Genomic DNA, 18,328 nt, shown 5'->3' with positions numbered 1-18,328 from the left:
TCAAGAAACTGGCCAGGTATGAGTAGCTGAGGACTCGAGATGGCGCTATTGGTTCGTATCTGCTTTAAGCTACATGTAGGGTATAAATTAAACCTGAGTTCAGAATACGGGCCAGTATCTCAAATGTTTGCTTTGTTTCTTTACACCAGGAGGATGTGCCTGATGGAAGAATGTCAGCCAATCGTTCAAGAAAACAAAATGGCAGCTTAGGTTTGTATTACTCAGACAAATATTATTTTCAGAAATATTTGTTTTGATCCCCCCATACCATGCTTCATTGCCTTTATGTAGTACCTACAGTGATTCCTATGATAAAGTATGCAGACCTGGGGCCCGTTACACAAAGGTTAGCAATGATCGTTGAAAATTTTTCTACGATTGTTTGCATAGACTACAATGTACAATCAATCGTGAAAATCAAGGGTACGATTAGTCGCTAACCTTTGTATTACGGGACCCTGAAGGTCCTATTTTTTCTGTAATTTTGTTCATACTTATAGATTTTGGACAGCTGTACATTTGTGCAATTCTGAGTTTGATGTAGGATTTGGTTATACATGTATATGGATTTAAGATAAGTATTCATTGTGTACAACTTAGTTTGCTTATTGTTGCAAGTACAAAAATCCTCTATGAACTTAATCCATTTGGGATACTACCTGAAATTGTTGTGCGATTTATAATTTACTTACATATTTTTACAATGTTTTTACAGGTAATAGACACATGACGGGAGTAGAGAGGAGAATGCGCCAACTTGGGATTCAAGAGGGCGCTAGACAGCTTTGGCTCGGTAAAGACTATTACAATCCCATCATCAAGGATGTGATTCAACCCGAACTTCCCTTTGATGGTGAGTACATTGTGAGGTGGATTCAAATGGGAGTATAAACAGTATTTAGCTGAAGATGGTAGCGGCATCATGGGTGTAACATTTTCATACATATTTTGGCATTTTCTGCTTCTTTGCTGCATTCCACCAAAACACACAAATAATGTTTTCAGGTGTTATGGATTCCAGTGTCTTGTTTTTGTCATCATAAAAAGTTGGAATCAGGTCAACTTCCACATTATTTCGTGTATATGGGAGAGGAAAAAGAGGTAAAGTGAATTGATTTTGGGTTGCCAGGTCAGAACCACTGAACAGATCAAACTTAGGCCTTAGGGATTTGATTTCTATTACCTTGACCTGCTGGGCCCCTTATTCTCAACGTTTGATCATCGGATTGATTTGTACGATTGATTGGATTGATTACTCTTTATCATTAATTGAAAAAAAATTAGCTTAGCTTCGAGTCTTGAGGGGCCCCAAGAATATCATATCTTGTTACATTTTACTCATGAATACTTCTTTCTGTATTGAGTAACTCAATAACGTTGATCGTTTATCTGTCATATTGGACCTATCACGGAGCCCTGAAGGACTCCTTGATGATATCTTTGTTCTTAAAGGACAAGTCCAGCCCAATAAAAAATTGATTTGAATAAAAAGTAAAAAATCCAACAAGCATAACACTGAAAATTTCATCAAAATCGGATGTAAAATAAGAAAGTTATGACATTTTAAAGTTTCGCTTAATTTCACAAAACAGTTATATGCACATCCTGGTTGTATGCAAATGAGGAGACTGATGACGTCATCCACTCACTATTTCTTTTGTATTTTGTTATATGAAATATCCTAATTTTCTCCTCATTGTCAAGTGAAACAGTGATTAATTTTTCCCTGAACATGTGGAATTAGCATTGTTTAATACTATATGATTCAGTCAAGTCGGTCCCTATGGTCAAATCTGTAAAAAATGAAATATTGTATAATTCAAACAATAAAAAACAAAAGAAATAGTGAGTGATGGACATCATCGACTGACTCATTTGCATGTCACAGAGTTGTGCATATCACTGTTTTGTGAAAAATAAGCAAAACTTTAAAATGCCATAACTTTCTTATTTTAAAACCGATTTTGATGAAATTTTCAGTGTTATGCTAGTTTGATTTTTCTCTATTCATTCAAATCAATATTTTACTGGGGTGGACTTGACCTTTAAATCTAACTCAGTAATGCATCTTTCTGTATCAAATTACCAGAAACCGTGGATCGTTCATCGGTACCAAGATTGCCGTGGCATGACATTGCTGCAGTGGTTTATGGGAAGGCAGCCCTCGATGTAGCGAGACATTTCATTCAGAGATGGAATTTCACAAAGGTAAGCTGACAAAATGACACATCTTTAGATTTCGGAAGCAACTAATGTGAGGATTATAATAGTAGAGGATAATAATAAAAAATTCAATTTATGAAGTGCCTTATCCATCTCATTAGAGATGCTCAAGGCGCACAAGTGAAGAAGGGGAACAAACAAATTAACACAGGAACACAGAAATCATAGATAAAAGGAGTTATAGAGAGGTAAGTTTTTAGCTTAATCTTGAATGTTCTTACACACTTGCTATTACTGATCTCTCATTGATAAAGTGAATGATAACTGGAATTTTCACAATGGACCAGGTGGGTGTTTCATAAAGCTGTTTGTAAGTTACATGTAAGAGCGACTTTAAAAACGACTGGTAATCCTTTCTTATGGCAAATGGTATATTCATTAGCGATGGTTTTGCGCGTAAGAAAGGATAACCAGTCGTTCTTAAAGTCGCTCTTAACTTACGAACAGCTTTATGAAATGGCCCCCTGATTGTGAAAAACTAAATATGAATAAAAAATATATCAATTTTAATAGCAAATGTTTGCTGTATAACAAGAAGGTTATTGCAAAAACACAGAAAATGATTCATCAATGTTCACGATATAAAAGCTCAAATATAACATATTGTTATTAAAAAATTAACAGTCAGAGCTAAATGTGGGTTTTCAAAACCACCTTTGTGAATTCGGGCCTATATTACAGACCTGCCAACCAGTACGTTTTAGCCGTATTTAGTACGTTTTTGCAACCAAAATACGGCAGTACGTTTTTTCTTTAAAAAATATGTTTTTTGTAAAAAAAAAAAAAAAAAAAAAAAAAATATGGTTATTAGATCAATGTAATTTCAGGTACATGTAACTTTTTTTTTTCCCATCATTTTGTAAAAACCAGGGTGAGATATACACAAGTTTCAATGGGTTTTTTTTTCATCTGCAAGAGCAGTGCGCATTTTAGCTTGCATGCAGCTTGAGCGCCGTGATGGGCGAGTGCGCCAAGCATTTTACTATGAAATACACTTTTTTGGGGGAAAATACAGTTTTTTGTATCACAGAATACAGTTTTTCATTCCCAGAGGTTGGCAGGTCTGCTATAAGTATGAACAAGCTTACAGAAAAAATAGGACCTTCAGGGTCCCGTAACACAAAGTCTAATCTTCATTTTGTTCCACCTCTTGATCTCAACAGGAGCAGAAGAAGAAAGAGATGCCTAATCTTCCGCTACTCATCCCCAAATCATCCACAACTCTTACTGAATTTTTTCTCCCATCCAATCCAGATGCTACTTGCTGCAGGTGCCAGGTGAAGTCAAAATATTTAATATATTTGTGGTAATTATTTTACTAGTTTAACCCACAGGCCCGTATTCTGAGGTCGAGTTAAATTTAAACTCTGTTCTAAAGTTTAACTATGGATAGCCAAGTATATGTAAAAGTAGAGGTTCAGTTTATCAGCTAACTAAAAAAATGTATGGGAATGATAAACAAGATAATTTGTGTTCACCATTATAGAATATTGAACAGTAAACATAAGAAAGTACAATGTAATTGAATTTTTTACATCTTTGGCAGGGGCCGCGGAAAAAAAACGCAAAAATGACCATACGATTGTGATTTTTTGCATGGTCAGCCCCCCCACTTTTGGCTCAGCCCCCCCACTTTGAAAACCGTTCCGCGGCCCCTGTTTGGCATCCCACGATTGTAGCAAAGTCTTAGAAAGAACTTCAGAATACTGGCCATACAGTTACAGAGGTTTCCTAAGGTCTAAATTACTCAGGAGTTGGGTAAAACTTCCAGCAGTCTAGAAAAATGGTTTAAAAGAAACCCTTGCATCCCATCTTTAAACAAACTTTATCAATTTCAGATTTTGACAGAATTGAGAAAAAGAGGTACTCTTTCAGAGAGGAAGGGGGTGATTGAAGACAATATAGAAGAAGCAAGCAGTGAAAGAGAGTAGGAGGGTTGGATTAAGGGAGGAGGATGCTCCGAATGAAGTAAAGTGGAGGGAGGGGAGGGGGTAAGGGTTATGTCTGTGGGTGCAAGGTGAATCTGGTCACCCCTGTAGTTGGGGACTAAACTGGATTTAAAACCTGGATGACTGATGGACTAGGCTAAATTCCAAAATTTTGACTTCTTGAATACCAGATGACTGTTTTAGTTAATTGTAGAAAACCTTTTATCAATACTTGTTGGTTTTAGGTTGAGGGTAATGTTTTGTTCTGTGAAAAACATTATCGTTAAAATGACGGTGTTTTCCAGCAAAAATGCTTATGCATGTCTATAATTTCTCCCTCTCCTTTTTGTTTTGGTAGATCTTACGATCAGCATGTCAATGGTCCGTAGGGATGCAGCATGTGGAGGATTCTATTCACCAAGCCTACATCAGCGCCATCAATAAGAGCAAGCATTTCATCTACATAGAGGTAAGTTAGAGATAGTGATGGTAATTTTGTGTTCTTGGTGGTGTTAGTAGTGGTTGTGGTGATGGTAGTGATAATGATGATGGTGATGATGATAGTGATGGTGATGGTGGTGGTAATCATGATGATGATATTTTTTATGATGATGATGAAGATGATGTTGGAGGTGATGATAGTCTTGATGGTCATGATGGTGAAGATGAAGATATGTTTTGGTAGATCTTACGATCAGCGTGTCAATGATCGGTGGGAATTCAACATGTTGAGGATTCAATTCACCAAGCCTACATCAGCGCCATCAATAAGAGCAAGCATTTCATCTACATAGAGGTAAGTTAGAGATGGTGGTGGTTATTAGATGTTCTCGGTGGTGGTAGTTGTGGTTGTAGTAGTGATGATGGTGGTGGTAGCGATGACGGAGATGATGGATGACGGTGAATAACGAACATGATGATGGTGTTGATTATGCTGATGAAGGATATGAATGTGATGATGATGATGATGGTGCTGATTATGTCAATGAATATGAATGTGATGATGATGATGATGGTGTTGATTATGCTGATGAAGGATATGAATGTGATGATGATGATGATGGTGCTGATTATGTTGATGAATATGAATGTGATGATGATGATGATGGTGCTGATTATGTTGATGAATATGAATGTGATGATGATGCTAGTGGTGCTGATGATTATGATGATGATGTTTCATGACTGGCATTTTTCAGTGATAGATATCTTGATAATGTTTAATTGTTCATTTCGTAACCCTTATAATTTCTGGGTGAATATCAATGTCAAAGTATGCGCAATGCTTTAAAGGAAAAAGTCATAAGATCATGAGGTGTGAGGTGCATTGGTTTGGCGTGCGTGGTGAAATATGTGCTGGGGGAGGCCTACGAGCCCCACCCCCTTGCAGTTAGGGTCAACAAATTATCAATAATTCTTTATTTCATAAATTTCAGAGTTGTTGCATGCTCTTACATGTTCATGCTATTTCATGCTATATATCAAACAAGAAAGAGTCCCTGAAATAATAAAGTGTAAAATACTTTGCAGTGGTGAGTGGAATTGATCAATTCTTCCCTCTCATACAATGCTGTGAAATAAACAGGGTACCCATGAACTCTTTGATAACTGGCATTTTTCAGTCATAGGTATCTTGATCATGATATTGCTCATTTCTTAAAATTCACATTCTCTGGGGGCCGTTTCATAAAGCTGTTCGTAAGATAAGAGCGACTTTAAGAATGACTGGTGAACCTTTCTCACGCGCTAAACCATCGCCAATGAATATGCCATTTACCACAAGAAAGGATCACCAGTCGTTTTTAAAGTTGCTCTTAACTTACGAACAGCTTTATGAAACACCAACCTGGTTGTATATCTATCCATCCTGACTTATAATTATCCATGTATACCACAACATGAGAATTTATGATTCATTAAATTATCATATAATTTTTAACAAACAAAGTATTTTGGATGGTGTAATTTTATAAGTCCTTTTAAGTTGGCATGTTGACTGCTTTTGATTTGAATTTGCCTGGATTTATATTCCTTGCATGTACAGAACCAGTTCTTCGTCTCCATAGCGAATGATCCTGATGTATCAAATGGAATCGCGGATGCAATCTTTGAGAGGATTGTTAGGGCTCATAGGTATGCATGCTACATGTACCCCATCCTTATAGGTTTTAGTTTTATTTTCTTCCTTTTTTTTACCTCCTCTTCTTTTCTTCTCCATCTTCTTCTTTTCTTCCTTTTATTACTCTTCTATCTCATCATTCCCCTTCTTCTTTTTCCTCTTCTTCCTCTCCTTTTTCTTCTTTGTCAACTTCTTCACCTCTCCTTCTTTTTTTTCTTCAATTTTTAATGTTCTACTGGTATTCTCCCTACATGCTTTATCTTCAATTCACCCTTTTCTCTCCCTTTTCTGAAATCTGTCTCTAAACATTATTCTTCATGAATATCTTCCTTCTTTCCTCCCTTTTCTACCCCCCCCCCCCGAGTATTTGCCTGCCTTTCTGGCTTTTATTCTGCCAAGCATGATATAACCGTTGTCATTCATTCATACATGTGTGCATTGCTGGTGCTTTCATGTACATGTATGTCGTACGTTCTCATGATTAACATTTTTTGTTATTCATTTCTGTAATTGATGCTTTACACCTAATTGTTGAAATCTTAATAATTTTATGATTTTCAGGATCGTGATGAACTAATGTATAATATCATGAAATGAGTTTAATTCTTTCAGGTTTTTTTTTTTTTTTTACATTTTGTCTCAAAAATATTATATTTATTGTTGACACAGTCACACCACCACCAGGGTAATGTTGTAACCCGCACCCATTGCAGTACGGGTTAACCTGCCGGTATGCCCCCGATTGCGGGTTGCGGGCCGGGCTGAGTTCATACTCAAACCCGCAGACCGTCATACGAAAAAAGGGAGAAGTAACGACGCATAATAAAACATTAACAATCAAAATTGAGTTAGGATCATGTGCTTCTTACGTGGCGGATTCTTTTAGAGACGTAGATATTTCCTTTTTAAAAATGCCGGCGTATTTTTGTCTTGTGAACAGTGAACAGGACTGAGGCTGCGTTTATGCGACCTCAAGCCAGAATCATGATTTGAATCATGATTCAAAACACAAACATGAATCACGATATCACAGAATCAGCGTTTAGACGACCTTCATTCCAAAGCTGTTTCTCCTCAGATTCGGGCCAATCCAGTGCGCATCACTAGTGCGCAGTTTGACAGAGGAAGTTTTTCGCACGTGTTTCGGCTCTCGAAAAATATTTTGCTTCCAGAATTCAACCTAAGTTTACTTCTATCATATAGGGTCCATATGCTTCTATTCATCTTGTTAGTTAATCCAAAATGGTGTTCGGAAGTGAATTTCAGCGTAGATCCAATTTAATATTGACACTCTATACTCAACAACAACTGAGATCATTGTCTGTCCAGTTAATTCATTTACTAGAACTTGAAGTTGAAGACATGACCAAAAAATGAAAAGTAGTGGACGATGCGAAGACCAACACAGAATTTGAACATGACAAGAAATGCATGCAGAGTAATCATGTACATACAATGAGCACATAGAGAGCCTTGAGCTTGGCAAGAGTCAAACCGAAAGCCGTAGCCCGACACAGTGAGGTCATATAATCATGATTCAAATCACGATATCATTTATTCGAACATTTTCGTACGTGATTCTGCAGAAACGTCTTTCCAAACGCCCCTTTTTTCGTGTTTCATGTTTGTGATTCTAATCATGATTATATTCAATTTCGACTAAACGCAATCGTGATTCTGCAGAATCATGATTTGAATCATGATTCGAATCATGATTATAGGGTAAAAAAGTGGCGGATAAACGCACCCTGAGACAGTTCAACATAATACATCGAGTTGCTCTTTCAAAGGAGCGCCAGTGCAGCGCAGTCAGAGAAAGGAATGTTTTACGACTGGGAGAGGGGGAGAGAGAGATAGAGAGAGAGGGGAGGGGATGTGTTCGGAGAATGTAAACAGAAGCCAGAATACATTGCGTAATCATGTCTGGCAAGGAGCGAGTGAATGTCTGGCAAGGAGCGAGTGATAGGCCACAAGGCAGAGAAAGGAATGCTTTATGACTTGGAGTGGGGCAAGTCGAGCCTGTTTCCACGGCAACGCTTGCTGTTTGAGCTCGAGGGATTTGCGGTGCACGGCAGTGAGACAGTTGTTTGCTTATTGGATTACCAAATTAGGTCATGACCTGATAGAGCGTGCCGTCAGGTCAGAGTGTTAGCTGCCCTTTTTTGAAGACATGCTAAGCTGGTCTAGTCTAGTGGCTAACTAACCCTCCTTTTCATTATTTCATACATTTTCTGATGAAAACTGAAGCCCCCGCACCCTGAATGCCCAGATCTCTTAATTTTTCCGATGTACAATTGATTGAAAGTCTTTAAGATTTCTGAAGATGTAAAATTGGATTGCAATGGATTGCAAGTTTCTTGCAAATACCTCTCTCTTGACCGATCGATCAAGAGAGAAAAAAAATAAATAAATAAAAGCCTAGTTAAGCTAGCTAAGCACTAGTAACACAAGCTGTTTATGTAAGTTCATGGGCGCCCTCGTGCATGTTTGTATTAGTTTACAAAGAATTGGAAGAAATACAAAAACAGAAGGAAATAATATGGAGATATACAAGAAGAAAAAATTGACTGTATCATTATCCTGGTATTTATTTCAATTTTGATTACTTTATAGACGAGGTCCCATAGAATTGAATATTGTAATTATGATTGTTGTGAGTCGCCGTGTCGACCGACCTGGACTGAAAAACAACATTGCCGATCTTTGCTGGGCAGCCTGGGCTAGCTAGCGCGCGCTGAGCTGCGGCTCCAATCAGAGGAGTTAATTGCGTAATGCTTTCCCATTTCGTGGTACAAAGTCACCCCAAAAAACATTTTCTCTCCGGAATAAAAGGCGAATTTGCAAATTATAAGTAAATTCACTCTAGGCTAGGTTAGTAGTTGGCATATATTTTCCTGATTTGAGCCTGTATAGTGTTGGGATTGCAGAAATAATATTTTTCATTTTTCAAAGATAAATTGACTTGCGGGTTAAAACCCAACGGGTCAGCGGGTCCCGCTTGCAAATTATTGGATTATACGGGATGGTACGGTTCGGGTTTTCACTTGCGGGTTACAACATTACACCAGGGGCCTGTAACACAAAGCTTGGTAATGATCGTAGAACATATTTTTATAATTGAATGCATTGACTACAATATACAATCGTGAAATTCTATCGTACGATTAATCATTAACCTTTGTGTTACGGGACCCACAATGACCAACTTCATTATCAGTGGCACGTGATCGCTCGAATTGGAGTTAGTTTTGCTACACTTGGCCTCTAGCAAACGCTAAGGAGTTCCTCATTATTATTAATTTTCAGTCTTTGAAAACTTACATTGGCTTCCTATTTAATTCCGTATACATTACAAAGTACTTTTATTAGCCTACCAATGTTATCATAGCACGTGATCGCTTGAATTGGAGTTAGTTTTGCTTCACTTGACCTCTAGCAAACGCTAAGGAGTTCCTCATTATTATTAATTTTCAGTCTTTGAAAACTTACATTGGCTTCCTATTTAATTCCGTATACATTACAAAGTACTTTTATTAGCCTACCAATGTTATCATCAGTTTGCTTCATTGTAACTCAATGAATTGTTAATACCATATAAACCAGAAAGAATGCTTCGTTCAAGTAAAAAAATCAAGAGTATAAGTCCCATAAACAGTGACCTAGTTATATGGGGAAAGATCATTCTCATATGCAGCCACTGTTTCTTTGAATAATCTGCCAGATAATCTAAGGAATATAACATAAGAAAAGTTCAGAAATTGCTTGAAAACACATTTATTTCGCATTTTAGGAACCCAGTGCTCTCCACTCCATCTCCACTTAAAAAAGCGCTTAGAGACCTGCAATTTTGCGCTATACAAAAACGTTTCATTATTATTATTATTGTTATTATTATTTCTTTGAGTCACCAATAATTTTGACTACCACTAATTCATTAGTTATCCATTCCTTTCTACAGAGCTGGTGAAGTGTTCCGTGTATACATCCTGATGCCGCTTCTGCCGTCCTTCGAGGGTGACGTTGGGGGCGATAGCGGTTCTTCCATACGGGTGATCCTTCACTGGGAATACAGGTCCATTCACAAAGGAGAGAATGCTATACTACAGAGACTCTATCAAGAAGGCAGTGAGTAGCCTTCCTTATGCCATAGTCCCCTCAACTAATTTTGTGACTCCACTGTGCAAATGAAACTATAGGCGCCGCTTTTCCGACGACGGCGTCAATATTGAAATCTTAACCAAAGGTTAAGTTTTTGAAAAGACATCATAACTTAAAAGTTATATGGACCTAGTTCATGGACATAAAGGTTAATGAAGTATTTCTTAAAATCCTGCCTGAGTATCAGGTCACAGCAGTCTATCCATTGTTCTTGAATCCAGAATTTGAATTGAATTGGGATTTGACTAAAATAGGCAGCCTGTTTAATGAGAGGCTTTCAGAGCCTTTCATTGATATGTCTGACTTTGAAAGAATAATACAGAGAATAATATAGTGGTTCTATGACATTTGCTGCTGCTTGAATCAAGCCAAACATAAAATGCTATTTATAACTTCAAAACTTACCCCGATATTATTCCTATTTCTCACATCATTCTGAACCAAAAACCTATCATTACCCTAAAGCAATTGTTACAGGAGCAAATGTTGCATTACCCATGTAGCAAATATCAATTACCTAGGAGTAAGAGAATAAAGCCAGTGTCGTGTCTAATTATTTCCTCCAACTTCTTGATATCTTGTTCCTAGTCACCTCATCCGAAGACTACATCAGTTTCTACGGTCTCCGCACCCACGACAGTCTCAACGACCAGCTCGTCACCGAGCTCGTCTACATCCACTGCAAGCTGATGATCGTCGACGACAACACCGTCATCATCGGCTCGGCCAACATCAATGATCGCAGCATGCTTGGGATCCGCGACAGCGAGCTTGCGGTGTTGATTGAGGATACTCAGATGGTCGAGAGCGTGATGGACGGTGAGAGGTACTTGGCAGGGAAGTTTGCCCTTGACTTCAGGCTGCATCTCTTCAGGTAGGATGGTCAATAGAATGATAATTCTAATTTATTTGATTGAATGGAATTATATTATTTCAAAACTACCTTACCTTACCTTACCGGTGTTCCTTCTCTTTAAAGAGGTTGGATGTCATGGTTTTCCATCCGTCTCTGTCCAGTGCTATCTTGCAGCATTCGTTTATCTTTCCGCCTGTCATCTCTTCAATATTTCCAAGCCAGCTTTTCCTTTTACGTCCCATTCCTCTTTTGCCTTCAATTTTTCCCTCCATGATTTTCCTTGATAAAGATTCATGTCTTCTACATGTAGTATGGCCAAAATATGACTTTGCGTTCTTTTATTGATATCAATAGTTCTTTCCATGTGAGCTCCATTAGTTTCAGGACATCATCGTTTGATTTCCTTTCCTTCCATGATATCCGGCACATTCTGCGATAGGACCACATTTTGAAGGCCTCTATTTTCTTTTCCATACACGAGTTTAATGAGGTCAAAAATACAAACTATGAAAGAGATGCGTTTGATGCCTTTCTGAATATTGCTAGTCATGGAGATTATTTAAAATTATAAGTGGCAAATCATTCCAGTACTTTGAAGCTGACACAGAAAAAGTTCTATCACCAGCTAATGTATGAGTTTATGGATATGAAGAGGGTCACCATACGACCTAAGTACTCTAATTGGTGTATACAGAATCAAACAGCTACCTAAATACTTTGGAGCCTGTTTATTCAGTGTTGATTTTAAAGTCTTCTATTTACTGTATATCTGAACAGAGAGCACTTGGGCGTCTTGAAAGGCTTTGATGATATTGATGTATCGGACCCTATCTCAGATGAGTTCTACAACATGACGTGGAAGAGGATTGCCTATTCCAACACCAACATATATGATGAGGTGAGTTTATTGGTTTATATTCATTTAGTCTGCAACCAGTTTGTCTTCTTCTCAGATAGATAGGCTTTTACCACATGGGCTAAGAATACAGTAATCAAATGGTTCCATGACAATTAGTCAGGTGACAATTGCTCTACTGTAAATTCCACACACTAATGGAATGACCAACTTCAACCCTTGATTTAATCCTAAATAGACCTGGGGGTAGCAATTTTGGTATCAAACGTTGCACGAGGGGGAGGGGGGGGGGTACTGATTCAGCCCCCCTCAGTCTTTTTAGGGTTTACACTACACCGTATCCTAAATCTAACCAAATGCCCTATTGCAACCCTAACCCTATATTTTAGATGAAATAAAGCCCAGAGCAATTGTCGCTAGAGCAAATGTTGTGTCACCGTCAAAAGACTGATTCCTGAAATTCCTCATGATTGACCATTGATAGTGTTTCCCTCTTAAAGTTAATTCTGATATTGAATTAATGTTGTAGTCCCTTGCATCAGATATTAATCAGTCGTACCCCTGGGGCCTGTAACACAAAGCTTAGCAATGATCGTAGAACAATTTTCTAAGATTGATGCATTGACTACAATGTACAATCAATCGTGAAAATCAAGCGTACGATCAATCGCTAACCTTTGAGTTACGGGACCCAGGTCTGCCAACTACTCCTTTTTTTTTCCAGGAGTTATTCCGTTTTAAAGATTTTTTCATCAACCAAAAAGTGGAGCACTCAGTTTTTGTCTCGCCTGCATAGCAGAGCGAGACTATAGGCGCCGCTTTTCCGACGGCGACGGCGGCGGCGTCAACATCAAATCTTAACCTAAGGTTAAGTTTTTGAAATGACATCATAACTTAGAAAGTATATGGACCTAGTTCATGAAACTTGGACATAAGGTTAATCAAGTATTACTGAACATCCTGCCTGAGTTTCAGGTCACATGATCAAGATCAAAGGTCATTTAGGGTCAATGAACTTAGACCATGTTGGGAAAATTATTTTCAAAATCTTAACCGAAGGTTAAGTTTTTGAAATGACATCATAACTTAGAAAGTATATGGACCTAGTTCATGAAACTTGGGCATAAGGTTAATCAAGTATAAGTGAACATCCTGCTCGAGTTTCAGGTCACGTGACCAAGGTCAAAGGTCATTTAGGGTCAATGAACTTTGGTCAAGTTGGGGGTATTTGTTGAATTACTATCATAACTTTGAAAATTTATGGATCTAGTCCATGAAACTTGGACATAAGGTTAATCAAGTATTAGTGAACATCCTGCCTGAGTTTCAGGTCACATGACCAAGGTCAATGGTCATTTAGGGTCAATGAACTTTGGCCAAGTTGGGGGTATTTGTTGAATTACTATCATAACTTTGAAAATTTATGGATCTAGTCCATGAAACTTGGACATTAGGTTAATCAAGTACCACTGAATATCCTGTGCGAGTTTCAGGTCACATGACCATGGTCAATGGTCATTTAAGGTCAATGAACTTTGGCCGTGTTGGGGGTATTTGTTGAATTACCATCCTAACTCTGAAGTTTATGGATCTAGTTAATAAAACTTCGGATATAAGAGTAATCAAGCATCACTGAACATCCCCTGTGAGTTTCAGGTCACAAAACCAAGTCAAAGGTCAGTTAAGGTCAATAAACTTAGGCCATGTTGGGGTAATTGTTGAAGTGCCATCATAACTTTGAAAGTTTATGGATAGAGTGAATGAAATGTGGACATTGGTGTAGTTGACAGTCTTAAGTCTCCGTTCAAATGTCATTTATGGTCAATGAACGTGGTATTATGTCATTATATGAATGATGTTTTTGTGAATGATTATTTTAGAGTAGTTTTCAAAGTTAGCACTGCTGCTATATTAAATTGCGTAATGCAGGCGAGACTGCCAGAGGCGTTCCACTTGTTCCATTTATTTAAGATAATAAATAAATCAGCCCATATATGTATTTTCGTGGTGGGCTATGGGTCTGTGTATGGGTGTAAGAGCAATATAGTTTTTCAACACTTGTAGTTTCTCAATGTTTGAGAATGCTTAACATGTCTTAATTAAAAACAAAAAAGTGAGGGAGACATACCTGACATCGAGCAGAAAATTTGTGCTGCAAGGTTAGGACTCCTTTTTTTCATTTTCAAATGTTAGAAGGCCTGGTACTCTGTTTATGTTCCAGGTATTGTTATTGTTTGTGTAATGTACCAGATACAATAAATTCTGTGGCAAATGATGTCCAAAAAATTTCAATGAATCACGAGTATTGCGTGCATCTCTTTTTGTTACACTCTCAGGTGTTCAAGTGCCTCCCAACCGACAGGGCGCCAACTTTCCTGGATTTGCAGCAATACAAGAAGGAGCCTCCTCTTGCCCATGTCGATCATGAAGCAGCTGAAAAGAGACTAACAGAGGTCAGAGGTCATCTAGTGTGCACGCCTCTCAACTTCCTGTGTGAGGAAAACCTGCAACCCAGCATAGTGGTAGCCGAGGGCCTTGCCCCGACCAAATTGTGGACATGATGAGCATTCCAAGAAAGAACCTGTCAGACATTTTATCTAACAAGTCACTTTTAACTGACAGTTACCAGAGTAACATCGCTTCTCACCCATTCAAAATTAAGGAAAGTTTTCAGATCTGTCGACTTGTCGGATGAAAAATGTTCATGAAACGCCCCCCAGACACGGTGACCCATGGTAAATTGCTGTTTGGTCTACACAAGCTTTGTCTACTGTCAGTCTGGTCTCAACCAATATGGTCTAGTTGGTTTTAGCCAGTACATGTACTTACCATTTGGTTTAGTTGCCTTCCCGCACATTTACCTCTTTAATTATCATATCCACATAGTCTAGCACCATGTAGTCTAATGGTTGGATGAATAGTTTGTCAATCAAAGACAAAGTGCAAAATAAAAATTAGACATGTGGAAATTAAAGGAAAATGAAACCTTTGAAACAAGATAGCTTGTGCGAAAACAGAAAAATCAAAGAAATTTATGAGCATTTATAGTTTAGATCATTATTATCATGTAGATCCTCTAGTTGGCAATGCGACAAAGATGTGTGATGTCACAAGCAAACAACTTTCCCATTTTCTATGTATATCAATAGTACATGCAGATCATGTATTATTTCTAAAGGAGGGCATGTAATACAGATTTTAAAGAATACATTATGGATGAAGTGTTTGTATCACCATAAGAAAGAGCAAAACAAATACATTTTGGGGGTATTTTATACTCAATCACAGGGAAAGTTGTTCACATGTGACATCACACATCTTTGTCGCATTGCCGATGGGAGGATCTCCCTAGCATTAGTGATCGCAATATTAAAATGCTCATAACTTTCTCATTATTTGTCCGATTTTTCTCAAACTGTCTTTGATCTCATTCTTTGATATTTCTCTTTCCACACAAGCCCATTTGTTCCAAAGGTTTAATTCGCCTTTAAGACTTTCTGGGCATTGGACTAGGAATTAGGCCAGCTGTTTCCTAGGGAATGGAGGATGTTTACTATTGAAAGCAGTCGGATGGGAACCCCTTCTGACTGATCTAAGACAAACAAGGTGGTGTACATGTATTCCATTGGTAAGGCCATGGTGCTTGCCATGATAATGTTCCACAGGGAGTGGAGAATGTTCATTATTGAGAGCAGTCAGATGGTAACCTCTTCTGACTGGTCTAAAACAAACAGGGTCGTGTACTTATTCCATTGATAAGGCCACGGTGCTTGCCATGATAATGTTCCACAGGGAGTGGAGAATGTTCACTATCAAGAGCAGTGTGAACTCCTCGGCCCGAATTCACAAAGGTGGTTTCTAAAACCATCGGTTGAATCCATGGTTTATGCAGATTTCCTATATAAATTACGCTTATTTACCGTGTATATTAGTAAATGTCCAATGCTGATGCGCGCTTTTGTCACAGTGCGCCAAATTGACGCCTTCAAACAGTGGACTCATGAACAAAATAGCGCACTTAACCATGGCAACATGTGTCAATTTGGCTCACTGACAAAAGCTTGCATCAGCATTGGACATTTTTTAATATACGCTGTAAATAAGCACAATTTAATACAGGAAATCTGCATAAACCATGGGTTCAACCGATGGTTTTAAAAACCACCTTTGTGAATTTAGGCCAATGATTTGAGAACAAGGTTTTGCTCTGATTCCGTTTGTATGACAATGGTGCTTGACATATTATTTCCCAGGGAGTGGAAAAGGTGTATAATCATATACAGATTAGCATTGATTTGGAGTACTACTTATTACAATGTGATATTTCAAAATTCAGCTTTGAGTAATAATCTATATGCTTCTGTACATTATCTTTACCTAATTTCTAATGTTAGAAGATGAGAATTTTGTATATTGGAGCTTGAGCTTAATACCTTGAAAATCATTGACATTTCTACTTAGTTATGCCTTGAAAATCCTTAAGATTTCTACTTAGTTATACCTTGAGAATATATGTACTCTTTTGCTTGCATTCCTTTTTAAATAATGTACATTAAATCAATTTTTGTTTTCTTTTATAAATTATGAATGTACTGTACTGCATATATTCTTAGGGGTTAAGAGCAGACATTTCTTGCTTTGACCCCATTCCTCCCCCCCTCCCATAGGGGGATTGTGGTCTAGTGGTTTAGACTCCTGTCTTTCAATCTGAGGGATGTGGGTTTGATTCCCAGCCATGCCGTGTTTTCCTTCAACAAGAAATTTGCCCTTATTTGGTGCACTCAACCCAGATAAGGTAAATGGGAAGGAATTCCTTAAAAAGCCGTGCACACTGGAATTGGTAGATTAGCTTAGCAGGGGTAATATACAAGCCCCTTTTGCTCCTAACAAGGTGGATACTTGTGCTGTACAAATCCTATATTATTTTGATAGGGATCAGTTAATTATTTGACTCCACTCGGGTACGTATAAAGGATCTATGCCTTCTGTTTTCATTTAAAAAAAATACTTTAAAACTGTGCCAAATCTCGTAAATATGTCTTTCAAACTGGCTCAATTGTCCAATAGTTCAGTTGGGTAGTAAATGAAAAGAAAATGTATAAAACTATCATAAGCGTCGTCATACGCACGTATCATTCTTTTATTTTGAGGATGAGCATTTAATTTATGATGTTTTGTATGAAAACATAAAACAGGTTCATGTACAGTATCTTGCCAATTACAAGTGCAAAATAATTGCATGGTCATTGCTTTAGTTTTAGGCAACCCTGCAGCCATGCCTTTTTCAGTGCAGCATTTAGGGAGTAGCACTGCATTTTTTATGCATCTACATGTACCGATGGCATGTAAACACAAGAAAATAAGAATACTGTGGTAAGTATTTTTCTGTGCTCACCTAGGCATGCATCATACAGGCCAGTGTTTAACGTCATAATGAAAAGTAGATGTTGAATCGTTATATGTGCCATCTGCATAAATTTGAGAAGTTTTAATATGGTACTATATACTACCAATTTATACTGCTGTACCACTTTACAAAACAAATAATGCACCAATTAAATTTTTGATATTGATGGTCTCATGCTTATCTCATGTTGCAATACCTTCACATGCACCACATCCCCACAACACACTAACAAATTTGCTTTATTTGTCTGAAATATAGCAGCATTGCATTAACAAAACAAAAAACTGTAATCTTTGGCTGTTTGATGACCAAATTTATGTCAGATTAAAGTTTAATCTTTTGTTAATCCTTGTCTTCAATCGAGATTTAAGCATTTCTGCTGCTTGTTGCCGTTTGAAGATAACAATATGTATATATATATTTATATTGGGTTTGGTTTTTTTTTCTCATATTCCCACCAAAAGCTGCATCTGAAATTTGCAATACCAACACCAATTTTATTATATTACTGTATCATTTGTTATAAACATTAAGACAAAAATATGTTATAGCTAAATTAATATTATAGATATTATTTATATATTGTGCATTTTTGTTCTTTTATATGTAGATTTCTTTTCTGTGTATTTAATACAATAGATATATTATTTACTGTGGTAGTTTAGGGTCAACCACTGTAATTGAAAAAAGCAAGGGTAATGAGAGTACGTTTTCTAGTAAAATTATACATTTATTTCAAGAGATAAAATTGATGAACTTCATGTTGAATACATCTTTATAT

The 18,328-nt window shown here is 37.5% G+C and overlaps 1 protein-coding gene across 1 annotated transcript in view; it reads left to right on the top strand.

Annotated features, from left to right (window-relative positions):
* The window catches only part of LOC129282665 (phospholipase D1-like), a 54,655-nt gene extending 36,765 nt beyond the window's left edge, over nt 1-17,890 (top strand). The window contains exons 17-26 of the mRNA XM_064113777.1: nt 150-210; nt 716-853; nt 2,090-2,208; nt 3,387-3,500; nt 4,510-4,620; nt 6,196-6,284; nt 10,229-10,395; nt 11,017-11,302; nt 12,062-12,182; nt 14,477-17,890. Coding sequence (XP_063969847.1) covers nt 150-210; nt 716-853; nt 2,090-2,208; nt 3,387-3,500; nt 4,510-4,620; nt 6,196-6,284; nt 10,229-10,395; nt 11,017-11,302; nt 12,062-12,182; nt 14,477-14,701 — 1,431 coding nt within the window. The 3' untranslated portion in view covers nt 14,702-17,890. The remainder of the gene's footprint in view (nt 1-149; nt 211-715; nt 854-2,089; nt 2,209-3,386; nt 3,501-4,509; nt 4,621-6,195; nt 6,285-10,228; nt 10,396-11,016; nt 11,303-12,061; nt 12,183-14,476) is intronic.
* The last annotated feature ends 438 nt before the right edge of the window (nt 17,891-18,328 follow it).

This window comes from Lytechinus pictus, chromosome 19 (genome assembly GCF_037042905.1).
Source record: "Lytechinus pictus isolate F3 Inbred chromosome 19, Lp3.0, whole genome shotgun sequence".
Lineage (NCBI taxonomy): Eukaryota > Metazoa > Echinodermata > Echinoidea > Temnopleuroida > Toxopneustidae > Lytechinus > Lytechinus pictus.
The sequence above is the reverse complement of the archived record's forward strand: the minus strand, read 5'-3'. Positions and strand labels throughout refer to the sequence as shown.